This window comes from Chionomys nivalis, chromosome 17 (assembly GCF_950005125.1).
Source record: "Chionomys nivalis chromosome 17, mChiNiv1.1, whole genome shotgun sequence".
NCBI classification, from domain to species: domain Eukaryota; kingdom Metazoa; phylum Chordata; class Mammalia; order Rodentia; family Cricetidae; genus Chionomys; species Chionomys nivalis.
In genome coordinates this window covers 32,962,565-32,980,115 of record NC_080102.1, presented here as the reverse complement: position 1 = coordinate 32,980,115, position 17,551 = coordinate 32,962,565, and the positions used below count along the sequence as shown (strand labels likewise).

The following is a 17,551-nucleotide window of genomic DNA, read 5'->3' as shown; positions in this document are numbered from 1 at the left end:
GTCCAAAGAATGAGATCTGCACTCACTCAATTTCTGACTCAGTGGAGACATTTATGAGAACATGGGAAAGCAACTGGTTGGGCAATTCCGGAGTGGTTAACTTTCTGTCACTGATGAAACACCCTGACCAAAAGTGCCTTGGGGAAGAAAGGGTTTATTTGATTTCAACACTTCTAGATAACAGTCTACCACTGGGGAAGGTCAGAGCAGGAACTCAAGGCAGGCTGTTGAAGCAAAAATCATGGAGGAACGCTGCACACTGGCTTGCTCGCCCTGACTCGCTCAGCTAGCTTTCTTCTGTGGCCTCGGCCCACCTGCCTAGGTACAGTGCAGCCCACAGTGGCTGGAGTCTCCCACATCAATCATCACACACGCTCACAGGCCAAATGATGGAGGCGATTTCTCAGTCGGGACTCCTCTTCCTAGGTAGCAACACCTTGTGTCACATTGACAACAAGCTGCCTGGGATAGAGGCCAGGACCTCAAAGAAACCGCACTTCTGCTTCTTCTCCTTGACAACCAGTGCCATCTTGGCCCGAAGTCAGAAACTTCCTTGATTCTATCAGCAGTTCCATCCTGGCTAGGGGCCAGTATTACCAAAAATGTTAAGGGCACTGGTTCATGTCTGATTTTTGCTTTGATTGTTCTCCTTTTGTGAAGCTATGTAACGAGCGCTACTGCCCAGAAGTTATAAGAGTTAGATGCTTTATGGGCCTTGATGTGTGCAAAACTCTGGTCCAAACACCAGGATAGAAGGAGCATAAGTGTCTTGTGAAAGGGACAACTGGACTGACCATCCTGTGCCCATGCCTCAACCCAGCAAAGTCTTATTAATCTAGTTCGGGGCCCTCAGTTGCAGCCCTGTCTCAGGGGTCTGCTCTTGGTATATGTTACATGCTCTGCCTGCTCACACTCACCTGCCATAAAGCTTCTCTCTGATACCCTCCCTTCTGTCAGCTGAGAAGCTCATTATTTGAGGTCACGAGACAAAAACTCCAGAAGTTGTTAACCTAGAGTGGCTTTAGTAGCTGATGCTCTGAGACCCTAGATGCCATCCCCTCCCCCCAAGTTATGCTTGCCTGAAGCTAGAAGTCTCTATTCCACTCAAGGACCCCCCCCCCATTCCCATTCAACTCAACATCCTAAATTGCCCAAAAGATGATAAAATTACATCTACCACTACTGCCCCTTCCCTTAGAGTGTTAATCCAAGTGGGTTGTCCTGGACAGGAAACCATATCTCAACTAAGCTGATTCTCCTAAAGACACGTTCAGCAGACGGGAGACATAATTAGCCCCATAGAAGCTTTGTGCTCACACAGACTCCTCCGTCTATGCAGTTTCTCAAAACCCCCTGCGTGCTGAGTCTGCCCACCTTTCTGGGTCCTACCACAAAAAGCATAGCTTTTCCTTTGCCCCCTTTCTCATTTCAGATCCCAGCCCACAGGCTATTTAAACTGCCCCCCCCCCCGCCAGAGAACAAACACGTCATTTCCAGGCCCTTCCTTCCCCACCTCCTCTCTGAGGACCTGGAAGCCCACCCAGGAATGCTGGCATTCATTAAACCTGGGCTTTTTCTAATTTGGTTTGATTTGGATTATTGTATCAACCTAGTGATTTATAGAGGTGTAAAAACCTTTCACTCACCACAATGTGAAGAACTGTATTAAAGGGTCACAGCAGAGGAAGGGCAGAAGCTACAGCTCTTACCCACTTAGTTTCATTGCTACTATGACAGAAAGAAACTTAGCACGGGAAGCTTTATTTTAGGCTACACTTCTGGGTTCCCGCTTCTTAGAGCTGGGAGTTAAGTTCTGTACTACAGATGTGGGAACACCCAGATCACTGTGGGTGACATTCCCTAGGTATGGAGCCCTGAACTATACACATAGAAGTGAAGAAACTGAGGCGAGCACCAGCTAGCCCATAAGCATGCGTGTGTTCGTTTCTCTCTGTCCCTGTTGCCCCGTTTCCCGGCTGTGATAGGCTATTAACTCTTAGGGGAAAGGGTGGCATTGTGTTTGGATGATCATAGTTTTTGTTTCCACACAGAATCAGAGGTACAGTTCAGATCTTTGGACCCCCAAATCCTGCAACGGTGTCAATGAATGAAGAGAATTAGCTAAGTCTTTAGTCCAAGCACTCAGGAGGCAGGGACAGACAGACCTCTGAGTTTGAGGCTAGCCTGGTCTACAGAGCAAGTTCCAGGATAGTCAGGGCAACACAGAGAAAGCCTGTCTCAAAAAAACCAATAGAGAGAGGGAGAGATGGAGAGGGAGAGAGAGGTTAAATAAAAGTGGTTTTATAAAAATATCCGAATCACTGAAGGAGACAACTTTCCATTAGCAAACGTAAACAAACCCCTCCCACCTCTACCCTTCTCCCTGTATTTGGAATTTCAAATTTTAAGGAGGGGCAACTGTGCTGTTTCCCATTTTTTGAAACTCAGGGTATTGCCAAGGAAACGGGAGGTGTGGTCCAGGACTGATCATGAGAGTGGGACTATCCTCAGGGCCTTGTGGCAGGCTCTCGGCGCGGCTGTGGGTTCACGTGGGTCTGTGGTAGATTATCATCGGTGAGGATGTGGGTTCACGTGAGTCTGTGGCAGGCTATTGTGGCTGTGGGTTCACAAGGGTCTGTTAAAAGAAAGCTCAGAGACACTTTTTTTTTCTTTTTATTGTTTATTTATTTATTAAAGATTTCTGCCTTCTCCCCGCCACCACCTCCCATTTCCCTCCCCCTCCCCCACCAAGTCCCCCTCCCTCATCATCCCTAAGAGTAATGCGGGTTCCCTGCCCTGTGGGAAGTCCAAGGACCACCACCCACCTCCATCCAGGTCTAGTAAGGTGAGCATCCAAACTGCCTAGGCTCCCACAAAGCCAGTACGTGCAGAAGTTCGAATGGCCAAAAGACATTTAAGGTCATGCTCAACTTCCCTAGCGATCAGGGAAATGCAAATCAAGACAACTTTAAGATACCATCTTAGACCTGTCAGAATGGCTAAAATAAAAAACACCAATGATAGCCTTTGCTGGAGAGGTTGTGGAGAAAGGGGTACACTCATCCATTGCTGGTGGGAATGCAAACTTGTGCAACCACTTTGGAAATCAGAGACACTTTGAGAATGAACTTAGCCTTCTGTGGCTGCAGGGGATCTCCAGCCTTGATGGACTGAAGCACCTTCCCTTCAACCAAGAGCATTTTAATTTTTTTTCATATTTACCGTTATGCCAAGCGCAAAGTTTCGATAAAAAGGGATACCACAGTTTTCAGGGTTTCCCTCCCAACCAAGTTTTGCATAGGCTTTGTATCCTTGGGAAACTCTCAGACAAGATTTACATAGGGTGACAAAGGGAACTGTAAAAAGAAACTCCTGCTTACTCTGGAGCTAGGCCAGATGCAGTCCAGCGGGGCTTAGGGCTAATTTCTATCTCTTGGGCCCCAGGCCAGCAAGAATTCAGCTAGGAGGACTTCTCCAGCTAAATATCTTTCTAATCTTTAAATTGAGGGGCATGGGGAATGGTGAGGGGTTGAGACAAACAGAGGAACTGAGTTGATTCTTCCTTCAGGCAAGAGATTCCTGAATTCCAGCAGGCGGCACAACACCAGTTAGTGGCTTTGTTCTTGTCACACAAGTGGCTGTCCTTAGGTCTCTGGTTTTTTGCGGGTTGGGGTGGAAGGCGTTGCATTCTGAGGAAGTGCAATTACTTAACGGTGAACCTCTTATTTAACCGCTGCTGTGTGACTGAGGGAGGCACGTGACCCTGGCTACTTCACAGAGGTCACTCGTTCTCTGGACAGAGGAATGCGTTCCGTTAATGTTTGACCTGTGCCGGGTGACTCAGATGGCTCGCTGAGCTGGGAGGCAGGAAGAGGAGGGCTGGGTGTGTGTTCTCCTGTAGCCCTCTCTGCTGAACACCTGGCTTCTGGCACACAAGCCTGATCACATCAGGTACCCCTAACTCTGGGTGGAACCCCAAAGGAAGATTACAGAGGCGCACTGTTGTCCTCTCCCTGAAGAACTAATCTAAGCGGGCCTGTCAATCATCTGGACCAAAGTCCACCACTAAGGAAAGCGGGCTACTCAGCAGTGATACTGGGTGGAAACTGGAGGACTCATTAGAACCCCTAGTATAAGCTGGGCGGTGCTGGTGCATGCCTTTAATCGCAGCACTTGCGAGGCAGAGGCAGGTGGACCTCTGTGAGTTCGAGGCCAGCTTGGCTTCGTCTACAAAGCAAACTATAGAACAGCCAAGATCTTATACGGAGAAACCCTAACTCAAAAAAAACAAAGATAAGAAAGAAAAGAAAAAGAACACCTAATTTAAGACTGCTAGAGAAACAGAGGGGGGCGCTGTAGCTATATGTCCTTTTCCTCCAAAGAGAAGGTGATGGTCCCATTGCCATCTCTGAGCCTCTTGCCCCAGTAGCCACAGCAATGGAGTCAGAAGAGCAAAAACAGTGACAGGTCTGTGATAATGAGCTCCAGATACCCCGAGCAGGAGGGAGAACCCTCATCTGGGGTTCTGGTCATTACTCCCTCCTGTTGTCCTCCGGCTATGAGGGGTCTCAGAAGATATTAGAATACAGAGGACGTGGAAGACTGCATGAAAGAGGGACTCCATGACACTGGTGTCATGATGGTATGAGATGTCATGGAGAGGCAACTGCCTGGGGGTTGTAATCGGCTGGCCTGGTCTGCCACCTGGGTAATCTGTCCCTTTAAGAAAAAAGCTCCACCCACTCCCAACCTCCCTCCTCCTTTCTCTCTGCCCTTCTTCTGGAGAGGTAGCTTCTGCCTCTCTCTTTCCTCCCCTTCTCCTCTTCTCCCCTTCCCCTTTTGTTCCCCCTCCATAACCTACTAAATAAATTCTATACCCAAACTCTCTCTGCATGGCGTATCTATATGTCTGTCTCCTGCTGAGGCCTCCGGTGACCCACCGCACCCCTCGAGGGACTGGTACCCTACTACCTCTTTATAAACGATAACCCTTGTCTGTGTTTCTGTCAGTGACCTAACTTCACCCATGCTCCGTAACTAAACCCCAGAAACACACTGGATCACCAAGATAAAATTGGGCGGGATGGTACCTAGGGTCTGTCATTGATGCCCTATGTCTGCTCACATTTTCCCATGGAATATGTTAAGCGAACAGGTGCTTGCTGGCTGCTGCTCTTGGCATCGCCTGCACTTGGTTCTGGATGAGCCGATGCCTGGGGCAGTGTGCCAAGGCGTCACATAGAAAGCTTTTCCTGCTTTCTTTCTTCCTCCCACCACTGTTTTGGGGTGTGGAGGGGTGGAGTGGTACTGGTGGTGAACTGGTCTGCTTGCCTCATAGATTGCAGAGTGACAGGGAGGGGCTGTTCCTGGTGTTAAGGTGAAGAGCTGTGTGTTGATAGACAAACCCGGGCCCTGGAGTTGGAGGAACACAGGTGGCCCCAGCCAGAAACAATTGACCACCGTTCTCTGAGCCTCTGGCTTCCTTCCATTTGGAGACTGGCCTTCTTCAGTGAATGGGCTTCACTTTACTGCTTCTGGGTTCCTCTTTGGGACTTGGTTGGCCTCTGGCCTCTGAGCACACCCGTTCTTTTGCTGTTGTGTTGTCTCGTGATGATCTTCCAGCTCAGCTCTCTTTCTGGGCCCAGCCTTCCTGGTCTCATCTCTGTCGCCTGCAGGCACTAAGTGTGGCCACTCACTGGGCTCTAAGTTCCTGCCAGGCCTGAGCCCCAGCTGCTATCAATACTTGGCTCATTGTAGAAAAGTTTTAAATCTTGGAATACCACGTCACGTGGCAGTGACTTCAAGGTCAAGGAAACTCAGGTCCTTTGTGGGACACCTTGGACCTGGACCTCATAGATGTAGGGACACGCAGCATGCCAAACTGGATTGCCAGGGAAAATGAACATGATTTTTTTGTTTTGTTTTGTTTTTGTGGATTTTTTTTTGTTTTGTTTTGTTTTGTTTTTTTTTAACAAAGGTTTCTGCAAGGCAGGGTCTTCCCACTCTGGGCAGTAGTGGGGATGCTAAGGTCATTCATCCTCTGCATAAGACTGTCTTGGGCCTGGCTCTAGCCACAAAATGCCAATGGCACCTGAAGCCCCAGATGTCACCTAAATATATGAAACACTCCCCCACCCCAGTTATCAGTTCTTGACTCAGGGCTCTCACACTGTGAGTACATGACCCCGCTGGGGGCTTCTTCACCAGAGCCAAGCACCCTGTGCCTGTCAGTTGCTTACCTGCTTACAGTAAGGAAGACAGTGGGGCTCTGAGTCATGGTAACCCCGATATACCTTTCATTTAGAAATAGGAAGAGTCTGGGTAAGTTGCCTCTTTCCCTTGCTTTCTGAATGAGAGACAACACTGCACATTCCTCTTGTTCATCAGCTCTTCCTAGCCTTCCAGTACCAGCATGGTCCCTCCCTAAAAGCTCACCAGATCTGGCTCACCCAGATCTCTGAGGAGCCTCGCTAATTCTTAGGCAATAAACATAGCCTGGAGGAAGTACCTACCGGAAACCCTTCCTTTTTAGGACACCTCTTGGGAGGAGTTGAGGGAGGGTATTTCATAAACCGAGTTGCTTATCTCTGACCACGTCTAGCTGGAACTTTGCAACTTGACTGCAGCCTGGTCACAGAGAGGATGTGAGGAAAGGAATTAGGATGGGGCTGCTGGGTGGCACGCATAGGGAGAGGCCCTCAGGATGGATATGACTGTGGGTGGAAGCTGGGGATTAGGAAGGAAAAGCTGAGCGGACAGGAGAGGCAGACGCCTATTCCTCAGGGAAGCCGTGTGGAGGGCTGCCAGTGGGGAAGATTAGGTGACTGAGCCATGTCCAGGACATGTGAGAGCCCCAGGGATATGATTGGGGGCTTTGCTATTAACTGGCTCCAACTCTCAAGGTCTTGTCTGTGTACCCCCTTCTCCTAGGACGAACAGTTCCCACACTATGAAGACCGGTGTGCTCCTCCTGCTGGTGAGCCTACTGTGTGCAGAGAAAGGTGAGATGGAAAAGGGCCTCAGAGTTGAGGGTACACTGGCATTTTCATTGTGTGCCCAGTGCCTGAGGTGTACTGGAGTCATGGGGATGCCCTGTGTGGGTTGGTTGGTGGTGGGTGAACTCTCATGTGCTGGGGTGGCTTCCTGGGCCTCTACACTGCCTTGCAGTTTTCACCATGTGCTAGTAGGGGCTTGGATGTCACTGCTCCGTCTGTGAGCTGCGGCCCCACACTCCTCAGGACCCATCGCCTCAGAATAGCTGCACCCTCCATCCCTCTCTCATTTCTTTCTTGAGGCCCAAGCAAACCCTGGCCACCAAGGGCCCCTGTCCTCAGAGTACCCTGCTGCCCTTGCCTCCCAGCCAGCCTGTATGCACGCAAGCTGGCAGAGGTTTCTTTTCCTGGCCCAACTGCCAAGTCAGGGAGTTTTTGGCACCTTCAACTTTTGGCATTCCTTACATTATTACATTTGACTCTGTTGTATCCTCTAAGCCAGCCACATGAAGACCCCAGTGCTAGAACTTTTTTAAGAGCCCTCAGAAACCTCCATACTTACAGTTACACCTATGTAAGGGGAGGTCTCATGGTGAACCCTGATTTTGCAACTGTCTTCTGGGAAGTCCAGTGCCCTGTTATACAACAGGTCAGAACAGTCTTCCCCATCTGGAGGCCCTTGTATTGCCCGGGTATCTACTCCCTCATCCACTCACCATCTCAGCAGACAGGAGGTACCCAAATCCTCCTGCTATGAGGACTGTTTCTCTATTACCTCTTGGGGTCCAGGTCTGTCCTGCGGCTGGCTGCCTGTGACAGCAATACCCAGCCTATCTGAAGAGCTGTAGCTCTTGGTTCATGCCTGTTTTTGGTGGAGGTGACTGAGGAGGGGTGTCCCTGCTCAGTCCTATATATAGCCCAGTAGCTGTGCGGAAGTAAAGCCAGCTGCAGAGCAGGGGTCAAGTCTAGGAAGAGCATGCCCTGACCCTCGTGTATTGGCCTGTTTCTCAGCTCAGGGGTTGCGCTGCTACCAGTGTGTGGCGACCGCCACACCTGAGACTTGTCAACCAACCACCTGCTCCGACACTAACGGCGTCTGCGTTACTCAGGAGATAAAATCCACTGTGGGTGAGTTCCCGTGGCCTGTATGAAGATGTGTAGTGGGGTGGGGCTTGGGAGGAAAGTTCCAAGCACTTGTGGGCTACAGTTGTTTGTGGGCCATAGTTCCCCTCCCTCCAAGCAGGGGCCTCCTGGGGTTGGAGTGGGGCTCCTGTAGGGGCAGGGGGCTGTAGGGTGTGCCCTGGGGTCCAGGTATGTGCTGAGAGGTAGATTCTTTTTTTTTTTAATATTTATTTATTATGTATACAATATTCTGTCTGTATGCCATTACAGATGGTTGTGAGCCACCATGTGGTTGCTGGGAATTGAACTCAGGACGTTTGGAAGAGCAGGCAGTGCTCTTAACCTCTGAGCCATCTCTCCAGCCCCTGGGAGGTAGATTCTTGAGCAGAGCTGCCCCTATGGCATGCATGGATATCATCATTTCCCCTCCCCCACCCGTACTAGTCATGTGGGGCTTCTGTCCTTACTCTATGTCTAGGGCCCTATGGGCTCCATCAAGGACCTGGAGAAGTGGGGGCATTTAGTGACTCTTTGCATATAATGAAGGAATCAGAAGACTTAGGCTAAAGGAAAGACTTGGGAGACATTAGGACACAGCAGATCCCCCACAGAGTCAGTTTCCAGGCTTACCCTCCAGATAGACAAAGCAGGAGTAGCCTCAACCTGCTATCGGGTTTCCTGCTCCTTCCCACAGCCTGGCTGTCTCCTGGAGTAGGTCTCCTAGATACAACTTCCTGGGGAACTTTGTGCTAAGCCACCGTGTGGGTGATCTTGCACTGTGCCATGTCTTGTGTGTGTGTGGGGGGGTGTTTGCCTATGAGTGTGGGTGCACACGTGTGCACATATGGCAAGGACAGAGGAAAACCTTAAGTATCATTCCTCAAGTACTGTCTAGTTTTTTTTGTTTTTTTATTTTTTGTTTTTTTTTTGGATTTTTTGAGACAGGGTTTCTCCGTAGCTTTTTGGTTCCTGTCCTGGAACTAGCTCTTGTAGACCAGGCTGGCCTCGAACTCACAGAGATTCACCTGCCTCTGCCTCCCGAGTGCTGGGATTAAAGGCGTGCGCCACCGCCGCCCGGCTAGTTTTAAGCTTTATTTGTTTCATTTCATGCAAAGGAATGTTTGATGGGTTCCCTGGAACTGGCGTTATGGATGGTTGTGAACTACCATGTGGAACCTGGGATCTGCCCCCCAGGCTAGTGGGGCTGGTGAAAGCTCCCGCTCCACCTCTCCAGCACAGAAATTAGACGCAGCACTCCCACGCTTGGCTTTTGCATGTGTGCTGAGGATGGACCGCGGGTCCTCATGCTTCAGTGTGGCAAACACTTTACTGACTGAGCTGTTTTCCCAACACATGGTGTGTAAGTGCTTGTGTGTAGACAAGTGTGGGTACATGTGCACTAGGGGTACAAGTGCGTGGAGCCCAGAGGTTGACACTGGGCATCTTCCTTGATGACTGTTTTATTTACTGAGGCAGGGTCTCCCACTGAACCCCAAGCTTGCAGATTCAGCTAGTCTAGTCAGTGAACTTACCTCAGGATTCCCCGTGTCTGCTTCATGAGCACTAAGATTACAAGTAGGCTACCATGCCTGCCTACCTTTTACATGGGTTCTGATGATTGAAATTCCAGCCTCATGCTTGCTCTAGAATTTGCCATGTGGCCCAGGATGGATCTGAACTCATAACAATTCTCCTGCCTTAGTTTTCCAAGTTCTGGGATTACAAGTGTGAGCCACCATGTCCAACTTCAATGTGCCTTAGAGGCAAGGCTGGGCCATCCAGACCTGGTGGCAAGTGCCCCAGACTTTGGGGTGCTGAGTTGTTCCTGCATACCCTGTGAGGTCACTCCCTGATGTCTTACAGAATCTTACAAAATGACATTAATAAGCAAGTTCTGCTATCCCACCTGCCCCGATAAGGAGTATCCTGAAAATCTGGAAATCCTGGGCGTCACCGTCAACTCCAAGATTTCCTGCTGTAACACAGACCTCTGCAATGCGGCAGGTGCCACTGGGGGCAGCATCTGGACCCTGGCAGGGGTGCTTGTGTTTAGCTTGGGGTCGGTCCTCCTGCAGGCCTGGTTGTGATGGTCCTTCCTGCCACTCCCGCCCTCATCTTCCTATCCCCGTGTGTAATCACTCCTTCCTGGAGCCCTCTCATGATGAATTATGAGTTATAGAACCCTGAAGTGGGGTTAAGGTGTGGAGCCCCCATCACCACATCCTTCAGAATGCCATTCTGCTGTGGCTTGCTGATCTCGGTTCTGGAGGCATGTGGACAGTACCGGGAAGGGGAAGGATTCCAAGGCATTGTGCTCACGCTGTTTACACATGAATCTCTGGGCGCCTGTGGGTTTCCCCTACATGCTGCTCAAAGTTGAGTTCAATAAACCCTTTGTCTTCCTAGCCAAGAACTTCACTTTTCTTTTGCTACCCTGGGTCCACTGAGGCCTGACTGCTGACCCACATCTCTGCCCTTTCAGCCAGCCCCATAGCTATCTCATGTTACTCAGATCGGAGTGGTGAATCCCTTGGTTTGGGTGGGCCTTCCCTCAGAGCTGATACTGGGGACAGAGAGAGGGTTCCTCCATTTCCCAAGAGCCCTTGATTGTGTTGGGGGAAGGGATCAGCCAAGGAGGCGAGCCCTCAACGGTGGATAGGTCTTGCCCTGCCAGATTCTTTTTTTTTTTATTATGTATACAGTGCTCCACCTACATGCCAGAAGAGGGCGCCAGATCTCATTACAGATAATTGTGTAATGTTGGGAATTGAACTCAGGACCTCTGGAAGAACCTCTGAGCCATCTCTCCAGCCCCTCTCCATAGTTTTAGATCCTGTCCTGGAACTCATACTGTAGACCAGGCTGGCCTGGAACTCACAGAGATCCACCTGTCTCTGCCTCCCTGAGTGCTGGGATTAAAGGTGTGAGCCACTACCACCTGGCTCAGATTCTTTAAATCCAGAGCTGGAAGCCATTTACTGCAGGGGCTCATGGCCTGACTCAGAGCAACCAATTTCTCACCGTGCCTCTCCTGGGGTCCCAGTCCATACTGGATGCCACCACTGGGAAGGGACAACCAGGAACCCATCATTGCTCTTTCCTTTTGTCCTCGAGTGGTCACTGCCCCAGAGATGATCAGAGCCCATATGGTCAACGCCATGGGGTCCTCATGGAATATGGGCAGCACCCTGGATATTTGGGTGCTATGAACATTACTCCCCACCCTGGAAGGTCCTGAAGATCTGAGATTTTGTCAAGGTGAAGATATTCTAAGGTAGAGCTATTACCCAACCAGGGAAGCCCTTGTCCTTGCAACCTCCTGCCCTGGACAAGATCCAGGAATGTGACCCAGATGTTGGTTGGGACCTGAAACTTGAATAAAGATTCTGGAATGATCTTCCATATTGGGCCTTGCTTCTGTTGCAGTCCTCTGACCTCTGCCTCCAAAGTGTTAGGGTTATAGATGTGTACTACCTCCCTGGCCATTCTGTGTGTTTTAGAAGTGTGAACTGTGCACTTAAAACAAAAACAAACAAACAAAAAAACTGTGATGCTTCTGGGAGGTCATTTATTTGTGAGTTTTTTGGTGTTTTTTGTTTGTTTGTGTGTGTGTTTTGTTTTGTGACAGGAACTCACTAGTAGACCAGGTTGGCTTCAATCTCAAAGAGATCAGCCTACCTCAGTTACTTGAATATTGGGATTAAAGATGTGATCCAACCATTCCGTGCGCCTTTAACCCCAGCACTCAGGAGGCAGAGGCAGGCGAAGCTCTGTGAGTTTGAAGCCAGCCTGGTCTACAGCGCAAGTTCCAGGACAGGCTCTAATGCTACATGGAGAAACCCTGTCTTGAACAATCAGGTAAATAAATAAATAAATAAATAAATAAATAAATAAATAAATAAATAAATGCTGTCATGCAGTTGAGTGCGGCCTATCCAGTCAAAACAAGGGAATGTGTCAGAGTTCTTCAAGAAGTAGAGTCATCTATGTGTCTGTGAAGTCTTGCCTTTGCGCGCGCGCGTGCGCACACACACACACACACACACACACCACACTTCTTGGTACGCATGCTTTTGGGTTCAAATGTTTGTTTGCTTGTATGTATGTACACCCTGTGCATGCATGGGGTGTCTGAGGAGGTCAGAAGAGGCCATTGGATCACCTGAAAATAGAGTGACAGAGTTATCTGTGAGTTGCCATGTGGGTGCTGGGACCTGAACCTAGATCCTCTTCGAGGGCACCCAGTGCTTTTAACTGCAGAGCTCTTGCTTCCCAGTTGGTGAGAGGCTTCAACCTGACTCCTGGGTTGGGGCTCCTTTCCTTCCCCAAGTCCCCATAGTTGTCCCTATTCTTTTGTCTTGCCTCAGTGGGAGGAAGTTATTGTTGTCATGTCCCACGTGATGACTTCTGGTCTAGAGGCAGCCTTGGCAGCAGAGATCACTGCCCTCATTTGGGGTGGGTTCAGATCCTTGAAATAATGATGGTGATGGACCAGTGCTGGTGTTCCTCAGATCCAAGGAGTCTAGGTTCAGGACTATGATAGCTGGTCTTGGTTGTAACTTGACTACATCTGAAATCAACCAAAACCCATGGAGCTGGGAATACGTGGGAGGATTTCTTGATGGACTGGAAACTACCAGATTCTTGGCCTTTCCCTTGGGAGACAGCCACTGTTGAACTAGCCAAGCCACAGGCTGCAGGCCACTCTAATAAACTGCGTAGGTATGTTCATGTTCACGTCATCAGCTCTGTTCTTCTAGAGAACCTTGGCAAATACATTGTATCTCCAAGCAGGGCCGGACAAAGTTACATTGTGGGGTATTCACCAGAGAAGACTGCTAGGACATAGTTTAAGCCAATCTAAAGTCTTTATTAACCAGCCAGCAACTACGCTGGGTTCAGGATCCCAGTGTAGTGTCGAGCCTTCCTCAGGATGAGCTTTTAAGATGTTCTGGGTTGACACACTTCAGTTAATAAGATCAGTTAGCCAGAAGTAGACCTACAGAAGCCAAAAACCCAGCTTAAGGACTTTCACAGAAGTGTGGACTTTGACAAGTTAGGTCTTTGTTTTAGTTTTGGCGGGCAAGGCTGCCTATATCTCTTTACAGCCTGAATGGTATGGTCATCATGGAATCAGTGTAAGGGTGCTTTAGGTCTGGGGTCCTGTTACAGTTTCCCTGAGCAAGCCTTGCTGTGGTCTGTCTCAGGGCTTCCCAACACCACTGTAAGGAAATCCACTCTTCAGTGAGTAACTCAGACTCTCAGAAGGGCGGCACCCTAATAAGCTACGTCTGCAGTCCTGACAGGAGATGGTCCTCACTCCTTAGCAAGATCAGATGTAAGCTCCACACCTGTCTATCCATAAAAGGCCAACACAACCAGGGCACGGTGGCATTCAGATACCACCCGACTGCTTGAGCAGAATTCTGTACCCTGCAAAAGCAGCCCCTTGGAATGCCTCTGCACAGCGTCTCTTCACCATTCAGCCTATGGCGCGCCTGTGCCAGGGTCTCTTTACTTCTTCCTTTTTGCCTTGGTGAATTCGTTCATGAACCGCATGTCACCAGCCTGTCAATACTTTTACTGTCATAGCAGGGCCAAAACAGATCTCTGTTCCCTCCTGTGTCAGTCTAAATGTAACTGGTCCCCATAATCTCATAGAGGACAGCACTATTAGAAAGTGTGGCTTTGTTGGAGTGGGTATGGTCTTGTTGATGGAAGTGCGTCACTGTGGGGGCAGTGTATTCAGGCATCTGTACTGGCCTGACCTTGGGGTATATGTCCTCAGCTGTAGCCACTAAGAGCACCTGACCTGTGCACATTCACTATGTTCCCTTTTAAAAGGGCCCTGCCCACCTCCCATCTCTCTCTGTCTCCATCTGTCTGTCTGTCCCTCTCTGTCTCTGTCTCCTCTCTTCTCTCCTACTACTCCTGTCCTCAGAGACCGGTCTCCCTTCTCCCCTCCCCTCTTTTTCCATTCATTTCCCCCGATTAAAAAAAAAAAAAAAAAAAAAACCCTCCACCTGAGCTCTGTCACAAGGCGTCTTTCTCTCCTGTCCCACTTTTCTAAATTACAACAGGCAGGCTTTGAAATTTCCTATGCTTAGGACACCACCAAGTGTGTCAGTTAACTTCCTGTTGCTTGCAAAATGCAGGACTTGCAGTTACTCCAGCACCACAGCTGCCTGTACACCGCCAGCTCCCCACCACTGAAAGTCTGAAACTGTAAGCGAGCCACTCCAATGGCATGTTTTCCTTTATAAGAGTTGCTATGTTCTAGGTGTCTCTTCACAGCCATAAAACCCCTAAGACACAGCCCATCCTACCCAAGGCTCTCAGGTAGGGGCCCCTGCTTGGAGAGCTGTGGCATGCTCAGCTCCTAATCCTGGAATGTCTAATTCTGGTTCACCACAAAACAGGAACTCCTCCCCAGGGCCCAAGGCTGCTCAAGGGCTATGTCCTCTTGCTGTAGGTGTCTACTGTCTCTCCTATGCAGCAACTTGGAGGGAGCCTGTGGTGGTTTGAAAGAAAATGGTCCCCAAAGGGAGTGGCACTATTAGGAGGATTTGATGTGGCCTTGTTGGAGGAAGTGTGTTACTGTGGAGGCGGGCTTTGAGGTCTCATATATGCTCAAGCTACGGCCAGTGAGACAGACCACTTCCTGTTGCCTGCATATCAAGATGTAGGACTCTCAGCTCCAGTACCTTGTCTGCCTGCATGCCACCCTGAATGGAGGCCTAGAAAGGACAGGTGTGAAGTTGTGAAGGTGAAATCTGGATTGCCTTGAGAACCCAAGATTTTGGAGATGCCAGCGCCCTGGGATACCTGCTGAGGAGAGCTGCTAACAGGGAGTGGAACCAGTCCCAGAAGAAGAAGTGTGTTTCAGTCAACAAAGCTGAAAGGAGTTAGAGATCTGAAAAGTGTTTTGACATCAGAAATAGAGATGCAGAGTTTGGAGTTTACCAGCTGTTTTTTGGTATTGTTTGGTTCAATATTTCCTCACTATGCTCCCTTCCCTGTTTTGAAACAGTAATGTATATCCTGTGCCATTATATATTGGAAGTATGTGGTCTATTTTTTGACTTTGATTTTATAGGAGATTACAGTTAAGAGATGCAAAGAGACTTTGAACTTTGGATTTTAAAACATTGTTGAAACTGTGGTAGACTATGGGGCATTGCAGAATATTTGTTTAACTATGTGAAGATGCGTTGCATTTGCCTTACTGTGTAAAGATGTGTTGCATTGTTTATGTTGCAGAAGATTTGTTTAACTATGTGAAGACGTATTGCATTTGTTTAACTCTATAAAGATGTATTACATTTGCTTAATTATGTAAAAATGTGTTGCTGTTTTACCTTACCTACCTAAGGTACCTGATTGGTCTAATAAAAAGCTGAATGGCCAATAGCAAGGGAGGAGATATAGGCAGGACTTCTGGGCAGGGAGAGTAAGTAGGAGGAGGGATTTAGGCTCAGGGAAGAAAGAAAAGGAGATGACAGGGAGATGCCAGGGGCCGGCCAGCCAGACATGGAGGAAGCAGGAAAGTAGAACATACAGAACAAAAGAAAGGTCAAAAGTCCTGAGACAAAACATAGATGTATAGTAACCGGTTAAATTAAGTTAAAAGAGGGCTGGCTAGGTGGCTCAGAGGTTAAGAGCATTGGCTGCTCTCCCAGAGGTCCTGAGTTCAATCCCCAGCAACCATGCAGTGACTCACAGCCATCAGTAATGGGACTTGGTGCCCTTTTCTGCCTTGGAGGCATACATGCAGGCAGAACACTGTATACATAATAAATAAATAAATCTTTTTTAAAAATTAAGTTCAAAGAGCAAGTGGGACAAACCTAAGCTAATTAATAATAAGTCTCTGTGTCTTTATTTGGGTGCTGATTGGTGGCCCAAAGAAAATTCCAACTTCAATGGGGACTTTTGAAGTTGGACTAAATACATTTTTTGCATTATGATATAGCTACAGTCCTTCGGGGGTCAGGGAGTGGTAATTTAAAAGAAAATGACTTCCCAATGGAGTGGCACTGTTAGGAGGTGTGGATTTGTTGGAGAAGTATGTCACTGTGGAGGTGGACTTTGAGGTCTGATGTATGCTCAAGCCGTGTCCAGTGACACAGACCACTTCCTATTACCTGCAAACCAAGATGTAGGAGCCTCAGCTCCATCCCCAGAGCTATGTCTACCTGCATGCCACTATGTTGCACCGTGATGATAACGGACTAAACCTCTGAAAACACAAACCACCCCAATTAAATGTTTTTCCTTAATAAGAAGGAAATAATAGTAACAATAATAACAATAATACACCGTGGTCATGGTGCCTCTTCATAGCAGCAGAAATCATAACAAAGCCAGAGCCTGTCCCTAAAGAGCCAGTACAGGGGTAGGCTAGAAGGACACAGGCTGAGCAAGAGCAGAGACCAATGAGACAGGAGTGGCCAGGAGCAAAGAGGTCCTGGTGATCCTCCAGAAACCCGTAAGCTACCCGGACACTAGGTCCACTAGGTCCAGGCTCCCTGACTTTGACAAGCCTTTGTTCTTCCAGAAAGAAGCTGGTGGAGCCTGCTGGAATTCCAGTGACAAATACTTCAGGCTAAATTTGCTCTCTACACCCAGTCTTCCCAAAGCTACACCCCTCCCTGCCGGGAGTGAGCCCAGCTGGAAAGGCTGACCCTGAACATTGAGAAACTGAGATTCTAAGACTCCTAGAGCCTCAGTCCAACTGCCCATCCCTAAATCAACTGGAAAACCACTACAGGCATCCTTCTGAGCTCCTCGACAGAGCCCTACAGAGCTGCCTAACCCCAGAGATTATCCTCCTGAGGTCACAGGCAGGAATGCGGCTGCCCACTTCTTTTTACTGTGGCAACAGAGGAGCCAGATATATATTGTTTTCCACCTCTTAGCTGCTGTGCAGCACACTTCATGAAGTCAGACTGTACCCTGTCTCAGAGGCTTGTACACTGTGTGAAACGGCGGTTTTCTGAATGTACCCCACCCCTAAGAAATTCCATTTTACAATGGCTTTGTTTTGTTTTTCGAGACAGAGTTTTTTTGTAGCTTTGGAGTCTGTCCTGGAACTAACTCTTGTAGACCGGGCTGGCCTCGAACTCACAGAAATTGGCCTGCCTCTGCTCCCGAGTGTTGGGATTAAAGGCGTGCGCCACCACTGCCCAGTATACAATAGCTTTTTTTGAACTGAAAATTTTTTCATACATCTTATTTTGATCGTGTTTTCCCTCCCCCAATTCTTTCCAGATCCTCCCCACCTCCCTACACACCCAATTTTATGTTCTTTTTTTCTCTCTTTAAAAAACAATCAAAACAGTAACAAAATAAACAAAAACCAAACATACAAAAATAGCCCCCACAAGAAGCACAAAAAGAGAAATCAAAAACAAGCAAAAGAACAGTAAGTGAAGTTT

General features: G+C 48.6%; 1 protein-coding gene across 2 annotated transcripts; it reads left to right on the top strand.

Moving 5' to 3' along the window:
• The first annotated feature begins 6,576 nt into the window (after positions 1-6,576).
• Ly6s (lymphocyte antigen 6 family member S) lies at positions 6,577-10,796 on the top strand. 2 transcript variants are annotated; one of them, XM_057792830.1, is made up of 4 exons: positions 6,577-6,644; positions 6,931-7,001; positions 8,004-8,120; positions 9,978-10,796. In XM_057792830.1, coding segments are annotated over exons 1-4 (414 nt in total). In that variant the 5' UTR covers positions 6,577-6,642; the 3' UTR covers positions 10,202-10,796. The 2 variants fall into 2 exon arrangements, with proteins under 2 accessions (XP_057648813.1, XP_057648814.1); XM_057792831.1 differs by lacking the exon at positions 6,577-6,644 and adding an exon at positions 6,656-6,820.
• The last annotated feature ends 6,755 nt before the right edge of the window (positions 10,797-17,551 follow it).